Source organism: Saccopteryx bilineata, chromosome 1, assembly GCF_036850765.1.
Source record: "Saccopteryx bilineata isolate mSacBil1 chromosome 1, mSacBil1_pri_phased_curated, whole genome shotgun sequence".
Classification (NCBI taxonomy): domain Eukaryota; kingdom Metazoa; phylum Chordata; class Mammalia; order Chiroptera; family Emballonuridae; genus Saccopteryx; species Saccopteryx bilineata.
Genome location: NC_089490.1, coordinates 154,382,770 through 154,398,274, shown reverse-complemented (window position 1 = coordinate 154,398,274; position 15,505 = coordinate 154,382,770). Strand labels below are relative to the sequence as shown.

The following is a 15,505-nucleotide window of genomic DNA, read 5'->3' as shown; positions in this document are numbered from 1 at the left end:
TGAGAAGCATCAATTATCAGTTTTTCGTTGTGACACTTTAATTGTTCATTGATTGCTTTCTCATATGTGCCTTGACCATGGGCCTTCAGCAGACTGAGTAATCCCTTGCTCGAGCCAGCGACCTTGGGTCCAAGCTGGTGAGCTTTGCTCGAACCAGATGAGCCCGCGCTCGAGCTGGCGACCTCGGGTCTCGAACCTGGGTCCTCCACACCCCAGTCCGACGCTCTATCCACTGTGCCACCACCTGGTCAGGCTCTTTTTTTTAAAATTATTTTAATTTTAATTGATTTTAGAGAGAGACAGACAGACAGAAACATTGATCTATTCTTGTAGATGCTCTGATCGGGGATCTAACCTGCAACCTTTGCATATTAGAACAATGCTTTAACCAATCAAGTTATATGGCCAGCGTTGTTGTATTTCTTGAGCTAGGTGGTGAATATATGGGTGAGCTCTGGCTATGCAAATTCATTGCTGTGGTCTGAATATATCCCTCTACCAAATGCATTTGTTGAATCCTAACTTTCAAAAGTGATGGTATTAGGAGATGGGGCCTTTTGGAAGTGATTAGGTCTTGAGGGTAGGACCCCCATGAATGGGTTGAGTGGCCTTATAAAAGAGACCCTGGAGAGATCCCTTGTCCCTTCTGCCATGTGAGGACACAGCAAGAAGATGCCATCTATGAACCAAGAAGATGTTCCCTGCCAGTACATGACTATGCTAGTACTTTGATCTATGACTTCCAGCCTCCAGAATTATGAAAAATAAATTTCTGTTGTTTGTAAACCACTCTGCAGTATTTTTTTATAGCAGCTGGAACGGACTAAGACATCCATTGAGCTGTGTGCATTCCTCTGTATGTAGGATATGCTTTAATGACATGTTTGAAAAGAAAATAAAAAGATTCTGGAATTGCTTTTAATAAAAACTCTAGAATTACATGTACTCAAGAGTCTTAATGACTGACCAGGTGGTGGTGCAGTGGATAAAGTGTCCGCCTGGAATGCAGAGGACCCACATTTGAAACCCTGAGGTTGCCAGCTTGAGAGCGGGCTCACCAGCTTGAGCGTGGGGTCACTGTCTTGAGAATGGGATCATAGACATGACCCCATGGTCACCGTCTTAAGCCCAAAGGTTGCTGGCTTGAAGCCCAAGGTTGCTGGCTTGAGCAAGGAGTCACTGGCTAGGCACATATGAGAAAGCAATCAATGAACAACTAAGGTGTCTTAACGAAGAATGCTTGTGTGTGTGTGTGTCAGAGACAGAAAGAGAGAGACAGAGAGAGAGGGACAGACAGACAGGAAGGGAGAGAGATGAGAAGCCTCAAGTCTTCTTTAGAGAGAGAGGAAGAGAGAGAGACAGAGAGAGAAACATTGATTTGTTTTTCCTCTTATTTATACATTCATTCATTGGTTGATTCTTTTTTCTTTTTCTTTCTTTTTTTTCAGAGACAGAGAGTCATTGAGAGGGGTAGATACAGAACAGACAGACAAGATCAGAGAGAGATGAGAAGCATCAATCATTAGTTTTTCGTTGTGGCACTTTAGTTTATTGCTTTCTCATATGTGCCTTGACCATGGGGCTACAGCAGACCGAGTAACCCCTTGCTCAACCCAGCGACCTTGGGTCCAAGCTGGTGAGCTTTTGCTCAAACCAGATGAGCCTGCGCTCAAGCTGGCGACCTCGGGGTCTCGAACCTGGGTCCTAAGCATCCCAGTCCGACGCTCTATCCACTGCGCCACTGCCTGGTCAGGCCATTGGTTGGTTTTTGTGTGTGCTCTGACAGTGGATGGAACCTGCAACCTTGGTGTATCTGGATGATGCCCTAATCGACTGAGCTACCCTGCCAGGGAGCAGAATTGTTTCTATCAATCACAGACAGGCTTATGTGGTGGCTGTCTGCCTGCACTTCCCCAGCAAACACAGCCTCTCCTTTGGACTTTCAGAAGCTTCATTTCCCACCCTCTGAAGAGGGGCAATGTTAAGAGATCCTGGATGGAGTCAATCCCAGGCTGAAGGGAAGACACACATAGTCCTAAGAAGACGTTGGGAGGTTGAATGTCCGCTTGGACAAAGGCCTGGGTTTTTCAGAAATGCAAGGTTGTGAGTAGTCTTGGGCCAGATATCAGAGGCGGTAGAATTCCAGTTTGAGCAGCAATGTGAGTAATCAAGTGGGGACTGAGGCACCACGGAGGATTAGGATGGGCTCTAGGTGACAAGGCAGAGCTGGGGATGAATTCAGTCATCCGTCTCCCAGCTCCGGGCTCTCTCCAGCTTAGCCATCCCTACCAATTACCAATGTCGCTTGGTGCGTCCTAGGGGCGAGGTTGAGGTTTCGGGGTGGAGTGCACGCTCCGCGAGCCGGGACTACATTTCCCAGTCTGCCGCGCGGGGTGGGTGGTGGCGAGCCTGCGCGCTGCGGCCAGTGATGGAGCGCTGAATGGGGGCGCGGCAGCGGCGGCGAGGGCTCGGCGGACCATTGGTTCCCAGCAGCTGCAAAAACTGCTTGGGGACTAAAAGAGCAAGCCGGTCCCGCAGGTCGGGCCGGGACGACCTGAGCTTCAGCCATGGAGGACCAGAGGGTAAGACCAGGGCGAGGCACGGAGAGCCCGCCTCGGGTACCCAAGGGGAGGGGACCAGATGATGCCGCAGCGCCCTCCACGTCCCAGGTGCTCTGCGGCGGAGGCCCCACGCCTAACGCAACCCGGCCCAGTCTAGACCTTCCATTGGGGACGCAACCTTCCACTTTCTCCCAAACCCCTTATCATCTTAGCTTCAGTCCAGACGCATCCCCTTTGCCCAATATCTGGGATCCAACATTGATCCCCTCCCCCACGCCTTCTGTCTGGACTGCGGACCAGGTGTCCCGGCCCCCGCCTCGCCCCCAAGGGCGCCCCACCAACTCAGCACGGGTAACTCCCCCGACCCTGCGCCCCGAGAAAACGGACCCATCTGAGGCCTGGGTCAGAGTTACAGGGCCCAGCAGGGTCCTCCCACGCCGTTTTCTTCCCTTCATGCGTAGCCTCCTGACATCCCCCTCCTCCAGACCATTCCCCTCCCCACATACCTGGGATCTCTGGCACCCCATCTCCTCAGCTTTCTCCTTTCTCCTTGCTAGTCTCTTTTCCAAGGGTTTTCCCTTCCCCAGGTTGGCCCATTTTCTGCAGGCATCATATTCCTCTGGGGTTTTCTTTCCCCAAGGTAGCCCCTAACCCCGAATCCTGCCGCGCCCTCAGGATACAGGTTGAAGGTTTTGTGCTCCTGCCCCGGGTCTATTTCTTCCTGAGAGGCTCTCTCTGCGCCTCGGTTTCCTCTCATGTGAAGTGGGCATCCTCATGGTGCTCACCAGCTAGGTGAGGGAAGGTAGGATCAGAGCTTCACCCATGGCTTGCCTTGTGGTGGGTCCCCAAGCTCATTGGTACAGTGACTCCACATCTCCCTGGATCCCTGGAGGTCCAAATGGGGAGCCCCAGGTGGGGGAGCTGGCCAGGCTGAGGAGCTTACTGGTCCTGCTTGTGTGTGCGCTTCTGGTGGGAGCAGGAGGCTCTGCGGAAGATCATCACCACGCTGGCTGTGAAGAATGAAGAAATTCAGAGTTTCATCTACTCTCTCAAGCAGATGCTGCTGAACATAGAGGTGAGGGCAGATGGATGGAAGGGAGGGAACAGGCAGCCCTATGAGCTAGCCTACTGCTGCTGATGCCTGTGGAACTCTGGGTCTGGCTGCCATGTTCAGGCCTCATTTTCCCCATCTGAGCATGGGCTTTGGCCAATCCTGGCTGTTCAGACCTGCAATGTCTTTCCAAGGCGAACTCTGCCAAGGTGCAGGAGGACCTGGAGGCAGAGTTCCAGTCTCTCTTCTCCCTCCTGGAGGAGTTGAAGGAGGGGATGCTCATGAAGATAAAGCAGGACCGTGCCAGCCGAACCTATGAGCTACAGGTGTGCGTTTCTGGGGACTCTCCCAGAACCCCGCCCAGGAGCCATCCCCACTGCACCCCTCAGATTCAACAAAGCCCAGATGACCTCGTGTCTTTCTCTAAACCTGCTCCTTTTTCTGCGCCCCCTCTTGGAGGTGCCCTTAAGTGTCCCCATTGTCCAGAGCGAGACACCCTGATGGTATTGACATTACCTCGTCTTTCTCTGGTCTCTTGCCTGTTCCCTCCCTGGCCATGACCCATCAATCACATACCTGCCTATTCTTCCTCTTAATCCCCTGTCCCATCCACCCCTTTCCACTCCATTGCCACAGCTACTCCCCCACATCTGGCTATTTTTCCTTCCTGTTCTCACCCAGCTACTCCAGTTTCTCAGCCCTCCCCACTGGTCCCCCAGATATGATAGCCAAACACCCCACATGGCCCCTGTGGGATCTCAGACTCCAAGTTGGGATCATTGGGGCTGTATTGAAACCTCCTGGGAAACTTCCTAACACCCAAGATTCCCGTCCTTAGAGGATGTAGAGCCCTGGGGCTCAGGTAGGGTCTGGGCATGTGAGTTTTTCAGGAAGGGGTCCCCAGGTGATTCTGATATTCTGCCAGGAGCAATACCCAAACTTTCTCCAGCTTCCCTCTTCCACCTGGAGTTGGAGAAGTGTGTGGGCAGTGAGGAGGTCTGGGAGGGCTGATGCACTGGGGTGGGATATCTCCTGCCTCAGAGCCATGCCACCCACAGAACCAGCTGGCTGCCTGTACACGAGCCCTGGAGAGCTCCGAGGAGCTTCTGGAGACGGCCAACCAGACCCTGCAGGCCACACACAACGACGACTTTCCTCAGGTGGGGTCTTAGAAACCATTTGGTAGGGCTGCCAGATAAAATACAGGACATCCAAAACAAAACAAAGCAAAAAACAAAACAAAACAAAACAAAGAAAACCCCAGGACATCCAGTTAAATTTACATTTCATTATCCATCATGAGTAAATTTTTTATTTATTTATTTTTTTACAGAGACAGAGAGAGTCAGAGAGAGGGATAGACAGGGACAGACAGACAGGAACGGAGAGATGAAAAGCATCAATCATTAGTTTTTTGTTGCGCGTTGCAACACCTTAGTTGTTCATTGATTGCTTTCTCATATGTGTCTTGACCATGGGCCTTCAGCAGACCGAGTAACCCCTTGCTCGAGCCAGTGACCTTGGGTCCAAGCTGGTGAGCTTTTGCTCAAACCAGATGAGCCCGCGCTCAAGCTGGCAACCTCGGGGTCTCGAACCTGGGTCCTCTGCATCCCAGTTCGATGCTCCATCCACTGTGCCACCGCCTGGTCAGGCATGAGTAAATTTTTTAGTAAATTATGGCGCATGTGAGTTTTAGGACATACTAAAAATATATATATGTTCGTTGTTAATCTGAAGTTCAAATTTAACAACAAATAATTTTAGTGTAAGTATATCTCATGCAAATGTTTAGTATAAGTATTTCCCAAATGTGACATGGGACATATTTATACTAACATAATTATTTATTATTTATCTGAAATTTAAATTTAACAATGAAATTTTTTTTGAGAGAGAGAGTCAAAAGGGCAAAGAGATAAGAAGCATAGTTGCTACCCTTTAGTTAGTTGTTCATTGATCACTTCTCATAACATGCTTTAATCAGGCTGCTTAAGCTGAGCCACGGACCGCTTGCTCAAGCCAATGACCTTGGGCTCAAGCCAGCAACCTTGGGATCACATCGATGATACCATACTTAAGCCAGCAATCCCGTGCTCAAGCCAGTGACCCCATGCTCAAGCTGGTGAGCCTGTGCTCACACCAGATGAGCCCGCACTCAATCTGGCAACCTCGAAGTTTAGAACCTGGGATGCCAAAGTTCCACGTTGATGCTCTATCTACTTCACCACCACTGGTCAGGCAACAATGAGTAATTTTTTAATATAATATATCCCATGCAATATTTAGTACAGCAGATCCTTGAATAACATTGTCCTATTTGGCATCATTTTATTAAACTGCTGATGAAAAACAATAGATGCATGCCTGGGACCACTGTCTGTGTGGGCTATGAATGTTCTCCCCATGTCTGTGTGGGTTTTCTCCGGGGACTCCAGTTTCCTCCCACATCCCAAAGCTGTGCACATGAGGTGAATTGGCGTGCCTACATTGTCCCAGTCAGAGTTGAGTGTGAGATGGGTGTAAGTGTGCCCTGTAATGGAAGGAAATCCTGTCCAGGGTGGGTTTCTTCCGGCTCCCTGAGTTGCTGGGAGAGGCTCCAGCCACCCGCAACCAGTAGGTTGGAAAATCATTCTCTTACATGTTCTTATTAATCTTTCTTGAATTTATAGCTCAAATTTATTTCGGTGTTTAATATCAGAACTGTTTAGGTCTTGCCTGACCAGGCGGTGGCGCAGTGGATAGAGCGTCGGACTGGGATGTGGAAGGACCCAGGTTCAAGACCCTGAGGTTGCCAGCTTGAGCACGGGCTCATCTGGCCTGAGCAAAAAGCTCACCAGCTTGGACCCAAGGTCGCTGGCTCGAGCAAGGGGTTACTCAGTCTGCTGTAGCTCCACGGTCAAGGCACATATGAGAAAGCAATCAATGAACAACTAAGGTGTCACAATGAAAAACTGATGATTGATGCTTCTCATCTCTCTCTGTTCCTGTCTGTCTGTCCCTATCTATCCCTCTCTCTGACTCTGTAAAAAAAAATAATAATAATAAATAAATAAATAAATAAATGAGCTGTTTAGGTCTTTATTTAGAAGTTTGCTGATATTTTTGTGAACAGAAATAGGCTGTAGGAACGTATCTCCTGTTTATATCAATTAGCCTATGATAAAGTTGATCTTATTACATATCATTTCACTTAAAGTTGCAGTTTCTAAGAACCCATTGACGATATACAAGAAAAAAATCATTGTTGATTTCAAATACAGTTTAACTGGGTATCCTGTTTTTTTATTTGCTAAATCTGTCAACTGTATGTTCTGGGCACTGAGCAGGGGGAGGGAGGGGTGGGAGCCTGTCTTTGCCCTTCTGTTCTTTCAGGACATAATCAAAGGTTTCTGCCCCAGTGCTCAGAGACTTTGGCAAATGGCTGCCGTGCTGGGCCTTATTCTTCCTGTCTGTACAGTGGCTTTCTAATTCAATCATGACAACTCTTTGAATTTTATTCTTCCCTCTTTCTAGGCTGCCAAGCAACTCAAAGATGGGTAAGATACTGGATGTGCCTCCTCCCTCAGTGCCCTGCCCCTAATGTGAAGGTGAGGACACCCAGGTGAGGGTCCCTTGGCAAACTGTAGCTCACGAGCCACATGTGGCTCTTTGGCCCCTTGAGTGTGACTCTTCCACAAAATACCACGTGCAGGCGCTACCTCAATAAGGAATGTACCTACCTATATAGTTTAAGTTTAAATAATTTGGCTCTTAAAAGAAATTTCAATCATTGTACTGTTGATATTTGGCTCTGTTGACTAATGAGTTTGCCGACCATTAGCCCAGAGCACTGGACCAGAACAAGGGAGAGAGGGTCCCCCTACACCTCAGAGGACCAGACCTGGGCCCCCTGAGATGCCTGCCAGCAGGCTGCCTCCAATTCCCTCCCTGCAGTGTGACAATGGCCCCTGCCTTCCGGCTGTCACTGAAAGCCAAGGTCAGCGACAACATGAGTCACCTCATGGTGGACTTTGCACAGGAGAGGAGGATGCTACAGGCACTCAAGTTCCTGCCTGGTGAGAGGGGAACACACCAGGGTTTCAGAGAAGTGGCTGGGGAGTCTAGATGGGAGGCCCTAAAACAGGCCTGGGGTAAGGCTAACAGCCAGGTGCGGGACCCCCAAGAACACCCTATGAGATGAGCCATGAGGAAGCTCACCTGGTGCCATGAGGAGGCCACACCCCTGGGTGGAATCCTAAGAAAGCCAGGTCCCCAGTGGCAGAGCCCCAAAAAGCCCCACCTACTGGTGGTGGAGTTCCACAAAGGCCACCTCCCTAGTTGGTAGAGAATTCTGGAAAAGTTCTGCTTCTAAATGGTGGAATCCTGTAAAGACCCAGCCATTTGTTGTGTGAATCCTGAAAAAGCCCTGCCCCACCCCCACCCCCACCTTTTGATGGAACCGTGAGGAGGCTGCACCCCCAGCCCGCAGAACTTGGAGGTGCATCCCTGTGTGTGGGATACAGAGGATGCTCCACCCCTCAGCAAGGCCTGCCCCTGCTGGTGCAGGTTCCTGATTTGCCTTTCCCCTCTGTCCTGGTCAGTCCCCAGTGCCCCTGTGATTGACCTGGCTGAGTCCCTGGTGGCAGACAACTGTGTGACCCTGGTGTGGCGCATGCCGGACGAGGACAGCAAGATTGACCACTATGTGCTGGAGTACCGACGAACGAACTTCGAGGGCCCACCTCGTCTCAAAGAGGACCACCCCTGGATGGTTGTGGAGGGCATCCGGCAGACTGAATATACTCTGACTGGTAAGGGTGGCTCAGCCCAGCTGCCAACCCCCAGTGCTGCTTGGTCCTTCCTGGCTCCTGGTTCCCCATCAGCCAACTGAAGGTTGATGGATGATCCCCAGAACTCATGGGGTGTGAGAGCAGTCCTGCTGAGCTGATCAGGAGTAGCAGGAAGTAATAATGAAAAGGATATTGATAACAGCCACTGCACTATTTATTGAGGGCTCACTGTGTGCTAAGCATTTAACCCACATGTAACACATAGGCTTATCATCACTATTTTACAGATGAGGGAACTGAGGCACAGGTGGAGAAGGCACCCTCTATCTGCATCTTATCTCTACTCTCCAGCATTTATTCATTCATTCTAGTTAAATGAGTGACTGTATTGTACCAGGCACTATCCTGGTACAGATAAAAATCCCTCCCCACGTGGAGCCCGTGTTCTTGGGCCACCCTCTCGTATTTGGGATTTCCAGGGCACTTACAAGAAAGCAGAAAACTGGAGAATCCACCCAACTGATAGGGAAGGGTCTGATGGAGGAAAAAGTTGGGCATCCCTAATGAGCTTAGGAAGCTGTCTTGAGCCAGGAAAACCCTCAGGGGCTGGGAGAGCCTTGCTGACAAGATAACGAGCACCAGAGCTGTTGGGCTATAATCAGCATCTTCCTTGTCTGTAATTAGCAAACATGGTTAATAACGAGCATGCTAATTGAAAGAAAGAAGAGCCACCAGCCTACAATAGGGCCTGAGAAGGTATTGGCTATCCTTTGCATAGGAATCAAAATAAACACACCCCATTTTTCCTTCAATCTTTTTTATTATGGTAAAATACATGTAACATAATATTTACCATTTTAACCCTTTTTGAGTATATAGTTCAGTGGCATTCAGCACATTCACACTGTTGTGCAGCCATCACCACCATCCATCTCCATAACTTTTCATCTTGCAAAACTGAAACTCTGTACCATTAAACACTAACTTCCATTTCTCTTCTCCCAACCCCTGGCTCCCACCATTTGACTTCCTGTTCCTATGATTTTGTATTACTCTAAATACCTCTTATGAGTGGAATCATACAGTATCTATCATTTCATGACTGGTTTACTTCACTGAACATGCCATTCAGGTTCATCCATGTTGTAGCACATGTAAGAATTTCCTTCCCTTTTACAGACTGAATAAAATACTTCATTGACTGGGTATGTCCTGCTTTCTCCAGTAGAGGCAGCTTACATAGCTGTAGTTCAGTGTAGTTCAAACAGTTGACCTGCTACATTCTGCAGTGTTGATTCACATTTCACCAGTTTCATGCCCTCATTTGTGTGAGCGTGTCTAGTCCTTTATGCATTTTTATCCTGTGTGTAAATTCCTGTCCCTATCACCACAATCAAGGTATAGATCTCTATCACAGGCTTTATGATGCATCCTTTTTCTAGCCACACCCTCTCACCTTTTATAAAATTCCTAGTGAGTTAGTTCCTCAGGATGGGAAGTTGAATCCTTTAAAAGGTATGCAGTACTTAGAGGAGATATATATATATATATATATATATATATGCGCTCATCTATGAAAATAACCTGTGTGTTTATTTGTAATAGACCTACTATCTTATTGATTACTTGAAAAGACAGGAGAGTTTTGGTTAAGTGTTTATGACTTCTGTTTCTCAACTCATCTCATCTTCATGTGAACCCTGTTCAGCGTGGGGAATACAACTGCAAGTTTACAGTATAGGAAACTGAGGCTGATTGTGTTCCATATTTGAAATTAAGCTTTCTGGGTAGTAGTCTTAGCTCTGGGACAGTAGATGTCACTACTGAGCAAACTGCTGAGTTCAGAGAAGGGAATCCAATGAAGGGTGAGGCAGTTTGAGAGGGTACCGGGAAGCGGTGGCAGCCAGCCTGAGGCCCCAAGAGAAGACGGGGGAGGAAGGGTCGGAGGAGAACAGCATTCCAGGCAGAGGACCAGCCTGGTGGGGGCTGAAAGGCCAGAGCACTGAGCCTTTGTGTCTGGAACTAGTCTGCAAAGAGAACAATGTAGTGAAAAGTGAGAAGAATGGGGGTCTTTGCTCTAAGGGCAAAGGGTACTATAGGAGAGATTACTATAGCAGGGGGTGTCAACTGCTGCTTTGGGTGCCAAAGAATGGGCATCCTGTGGGGAACACTCAGGAGGCAACTGGACATGGTGATGCCTGAGGGATGAGAAAGGGACAGAGAGCAGAATGGTACAAGCGGGGGTCCCAAATGGAGCTATCCCGACATTTAAGGGTGTCGGGGAGACAGCCAGGGAGGGCAGTGGCATGGCTGCCAGGGAGAGAGAGTGTTCCAGGAAGGAAAGACTGACCAGGTAGGAGGTCCTGCAAGACGGGGACTGGCGAGGCCAAAGGAGAGAGGCGGAGTGATGCAGCAGAATGAGGGGTGTTTCTAAGCTCTCCAAAGATGTTTACTTGAGAAGGAGGACAGCCTGATAGCTGCTTTTTATTTTTTAAGATTGGAGGAACTAAGAAAAGGACAGAAAGTTTGGGCAAGATATATCCTAGTAGCAGGGAAAATCTTTAATAAGTAACCAGGTGTGTCTAGATCCAGGGGTTCCAGCAAATGACTCCATCATTTGTTTCCTGCACTTGTTGGCTCTGGGGCCTGCATTCTCAAGCAGACTAGTGAAGCACACTGCCAAATTTTCCCAGGAGGCACTGCCTCCTAACTGGTCACCGCAGAGACAAGAGCTGCTTTGTTCCCTATAACAGCCAAAGTCCTAGGGAAAAATTTGCTTGGCCAGTTTGGGTTGTGGGCCTGTCTCTAATCGCTATGATTAAAGCATTCTGATTGGCTAGTCTAGGTTTGAGGCAGAATCAAGTAATCCCTAGCCCCACAGGTGTACCTTGGCAAGGTTTCTCAGGGATAGATGTTGTTTGCAAGGTGCAACCCCTTAGGAGGGGTGGTGGGTTTATTTTGGGACATAAGGGCCTTTAACCTGTTATTCAAAGTCTTTATGATACTGAGATTCGCTCTGTTGTCTCCTAGGTCTCAAGTTTGACATGAAATACATGAATTTCCGTGTGAAGGCCTGTAATAAGGCAGTTGCAGGCGAGTTCTCCGAGCCGGTGACTCTAGAGACAGCAGGTGACTGGCTCCCACACCTCCCCTGGGCTTGACTCTATAACCCTTCACTCCTGAGTCCCCAGGGACTGGTGTGAAATGAGAATCTTCTAATCAGGGTTTTGTGGCCGTTGTTTGCCCCGACTACCAGGAAGCTCAGAGCTTAGTTCACAGTAGAATTCCTCAGCCTGAGAATCTTGTATAAAATTACTCTTGTCCTTTCCTTTTACTTGTGATCCCATTATACCTGGATGGGATTACACACACACACTCTCTCTCTCCCTTTTTTTCCTCTTTCAAAAAATGGTTAACTGCTCTATAGAGTTGGGGAGGGTATGTGTATCAGTAGGAAAGATAGATTTCTTTGCCTCCCACAATGATAACTTTGCATGCCCCGATAGGAAGTCCTTCTGTCATCTAGCCTTAATTCTGTCGTGCTGTAGCCCACCCCCTTTCCTGGGATTAATCCCCAATGAACACAGAACCACAGGCAGCACAGGTGGTTTGAAAATGGCTCCAGCCTGACCTGTGGTGGCGCAGTGGATAAAGCGTCAACCTGGAAATGCTGAGGTCGCCGGTTCAAAACTCTGGGCTTGCCTGGTCAAGGCACATATGGGAATTGATGCTTCCAGCTCCTCCCCCCTTCTCTCTACCTCTCTCTCTCCTCTCTAAAAATGAATAAATAAATAAAAAAAAAAAAAAATGGCTCCAGACCAGGGAAACTTTTAGGCAACTAGCTCTTGGCCTTTACTCCTTTGGCTGTATGGTCCGCTCCCTCCACTTTTCCCCATCTTGTCTCTTTTGGTATCTTTCTGCTTTTCGTCTCTGTATCTGTCTGTCTCTGAGACTTTGTTGGTCTCTTCCTCTCTCTGCCTTGGTCTCTGTCTCTTTCTGTTCTCTCTGTGTTATGGTCTGTCTTGGTCACTGTCTGTCTCTCTCTCTCTGTGTCTCTCCGGGTTTCCCCATCTCTGTGACTCCCTCGTCTGCCTGGCCCCAGCGTTCATGTTCCGCCTGGATGCATCCACATCCCACCAGAACCTGCGGGTGGATGATCTCTCCGTGGAGTGGGACGCCATGGGCGGGAAGGTGCAGGATATCAAGGCTCGCGAGAAAGATGGCAAGGGGCGGACGGCGTCTCCCGTCAACTCCCCAGCCAGGTAGCCTGCCCCCTCCCCTCCTTGAGTCTCTGGTGGAGGAGATCAAGATGGACACAAACACACAACCAGTATGGTCACGCTGGGGTGGAGGGAGGGATATGGATTTGGGGAGCCAAAATAGCAAATCAAGAGAGAGGAGACTTTGAACTGGGTATTGACAGTTGAATAGGAGTTTTCCAGATGAGGAAGGGCACAGGCATGTTCTAACATGAGCCCAGAGTATGAAAAAATATATATAAACAAATACTGTCAAGGACTGATGAAAAGTCCAGTGGCTGGGGTGGACCAGAGAAGTGCTCCTATAGGGAAGGTGAGGGCTGAACTGAGCCCTCCTTTTTCTGTCACCCACAGAGGTACTCCATCTCCCAAGAGGATACCCTCGGGTCGTGGGGGACGGGATCGCTTCACAGCTGAGTCCTACACGGTGCTGGGTAAGGAGTGGGGAAGAGGGGGGAACCCTGGTTAGGGCTCTGATGGTGGGGTGTAGGAGAGAACTCCTTTGGCTGGGGAAACTGAGGTAGCCATCAACAAAGCTTCTCTGGGAATGGTCCCAATAACATGTGTTGTGGTGGTGCTGGGGGAATGGGAAGGTTTGGGAAGGAGTGATTATTAGGGGGAGCCAGAGCTTATGGAGCTTAGGAAAGAGGCTCTGGATTGGGGAGTCACTGGACAGGAGCTTGAAAGGGGGGATTTCCTGGGGTCTATCAAATAGCTAGAACTTGGGGAGTAGCTGGAAAGAATGATTGCTTGTAGAGCAGCTAGATTTGTTGAGGATCTGAAGCAAGGCTAAGGGTGTGTGGAAGAGCCGGAGAGAAAGTAGGTGTCAAGAGAAGTTGAGAGAATGGCTAGGATTAGAGAAAGTGGTTAGCACCACAGGAATGTTTAGATCCTGTGAAGGAGAAACTGGAGTCCATGAAGGAATTGGAGTTGAGGAAAATCACCACTATCCAGAAAAAGGCTCGAAAAAGAGGTTGAGATTTGAAGAAGTCAGGGTGGTCAGTAATACTGGGAGTGGAGTGGGGTGGAAGGTAGAGGAAGGTAGGGAGTAGCTGGGTTCTGGGGAAAGCGAAAGCCTGAGAAGTTATGGTTCTATGGAGGATTTGGATTTTTTGGAAAGCATCTGGGATTATCCAGAATTAAGGTTTGGAGACGAAGCAGGGGAAGTTATGGGGGTTTCTGTAGTGTCTTGAGATTTGACATGATGCTGCCTAACCCTTGGGAGGAGTCTAGATTGATTGTGGTTGGTAGAGTAGCTGACGTCAGGGAGGAGCAAGCCTGAAGAAGAAATGTATCTGTTAGTCCTGTGTCTGAGGAGGAGCTGAGCTTTCAGTGCATCTGAGCTGGGGTCTGGGTGGGACAGGAGTATGTAGAGAAGCTGAAACTCAGGAATAGCTGGATAGAATAGCTGGATAGGGGAATAGCTGAGGGAGCAAGAATCTGTATCTGGGGTGTGGAAAGGATGTGGACTGAAGATTCAGCTGACCTCTGGAGGGCATCTGAACCCCAGGAAAAGCTGAGGCCTAGAAGAACCTGGTTTCTACCAGGAGTGAGCTGGGGGTCTGGGAAGACTCTAGATTCAGAAGCAATAGGAGTATCTGGACTCCAGTAGGACTTGAGGCCTGTGGGACTCTACTTGGAGTCTGCCAGGAGCAAGGGTTTGGGGATTATCTAGTCTCTGGGAAGAACTGAGAACTGAGGAGTAACTGAACATGGTGAGGAACTGGAGGAAGTTTCTAAGGGCTGGAAGTATCTGGAAGGTGTAGCTTGGAGAGATTGATGAATCCTGGGGACCGAGGAGTATCTAGAGTGTAGCTGTGGTCTGGGGAGTCCTAGGTGGCTGCCCCTTTGTGGAAGAGCACCTGGGAAGAAAAGCACCTATTTTACCCAGTCCCCACTGCCCTTCTTGCCCAACAGGGGACACGCTGATTGATGGAGGGGAACATTACTGGGAGGTGCGCTATGAGCCAGACAGCAAGGCATTCGGCGTGGGGGTGGCCTACCGCAGCCTGGGCCGCTTTGAGCAGCTAGGCAAGACAGCTGCGTCCTGGTGCCTGCACATCAACAACTGGCTGCAGGTCAGCTTCACTGCCAAGCATGCAAACAAGGCCAAGGTGCTGGATGCCCCCGTGCCTGACTGCCTGGGCGTGCACTGCGACTTCCACCAAGGTGACCCTGGGCCCCAAGCTGGCATCTCCAGCCACCTCTGCCTGTCTGGTCTCTCTGCCGCAAACTTTCTTATCGGTCCCCTGTCCCTCTGCCCTCCACTCAGGCCTCCTGTCCTTCTACAATGCCCGCACCAAACAGCTGCTGCATACCTTCAAGGCCAAGTTCACACAGCCACTGCTGCCTGCTTTCACAGTAAGGCCCCTCCACAGTCTGGGATAGGGGGTTGGCTCTGGGTGCTGGCTTTGCTGATGATCTTCTTCTTTCCCCTCCCTGTCCCCCAGGTTTGGTGTGGCAGCTTCCAGGTGACAACAGGCCTACAGGTCCCCAGCTCTGTACGCTGCCTGCAGAAGCGAGGCAGTGCCACCAGCAGCTCTAATACCAGCCTCACCTAGGCCGTGCACCCAGCCGGGCCAATTTTGGGGGCCACCACCAGGCCTCGGCTATTTCAGCCAAGCACCCTCCTCTTACTTGCTGCTTGGAGCCTTAACTCCTAATGGAAGTTACCAACAAGGAGGAGACACTGGGGCAGGCCTTCCTCCTCACCTTGCTTCCTAATAAAGGTCAAACACTGGCCAGGTTGTACTACTGGTTCTTTGGGGCTGGGTGGCACTGGCTGTGCCCCGGCCTTCTCTAGTAGTGTTTGCTGAGCTGAGGATCATTAGGCATCTGATGGAGCCTTCCCTGCCCCCCTAAGCC

The 15,505-nt window shown here is 49.7% G+C and overlaps 1 protein-coding gene across 4 annotated transcripts; it reads left to right on the top strand.

Moving 5' to 3' along the window:
- The first annotated feature begins 2,443 nt into the window (after positions 1-2,443).
- FSD1 (fibronectin type III and SPRY domain containing 1) lies at positions 2,444-15,478 on the top strand. Of its 4 annotated transcripts, none has more exons than XM_066275953.1 (13): positions 2,444-2,582; positions 3,541-3,636; positions 3,807-3,938; positions 4,671-4,772; positions 7,126-7,148; positions 7,546-7,667; positions 8,193-8,402; positions 11,412-11,510; positions 12,484-12,643; positions 12,995-13,074; positions 14,558-14,718; positions 14,913-15,001; positions 15,091-15,478. In XM_066275953.1, exons 1-13 carry the CDS (start codon positions 2,568-2,570, stop codon positions 15,113-15,115), a joined length of 1,314 nt encoding a protein of 437 aa, XP_066132050.1. In that variant the 5' UTR covers positions 2,444-2,567; the 3' UTR covers positions 15,116-15,478. The 4 variants fall into 4 exon arrangements, with proteins under 4 accessions (XP_066132050.1, XP_066132035.1, XP_066132059.1 ...); XM_066275938.1 differs by having other exon boundaries at positions 14,558-14,809; positions 15,091-15,442; XM_066275948.1 differs by lacking the exon at positions 2,444-2,582 and adding an exon at positions 3,048-3,363 and having other exon boundaries at positions 14,558-14,809; positions 15,091-15,439.
- Positions 15,479-15,505: the final 27 nt, after the last annotated feature.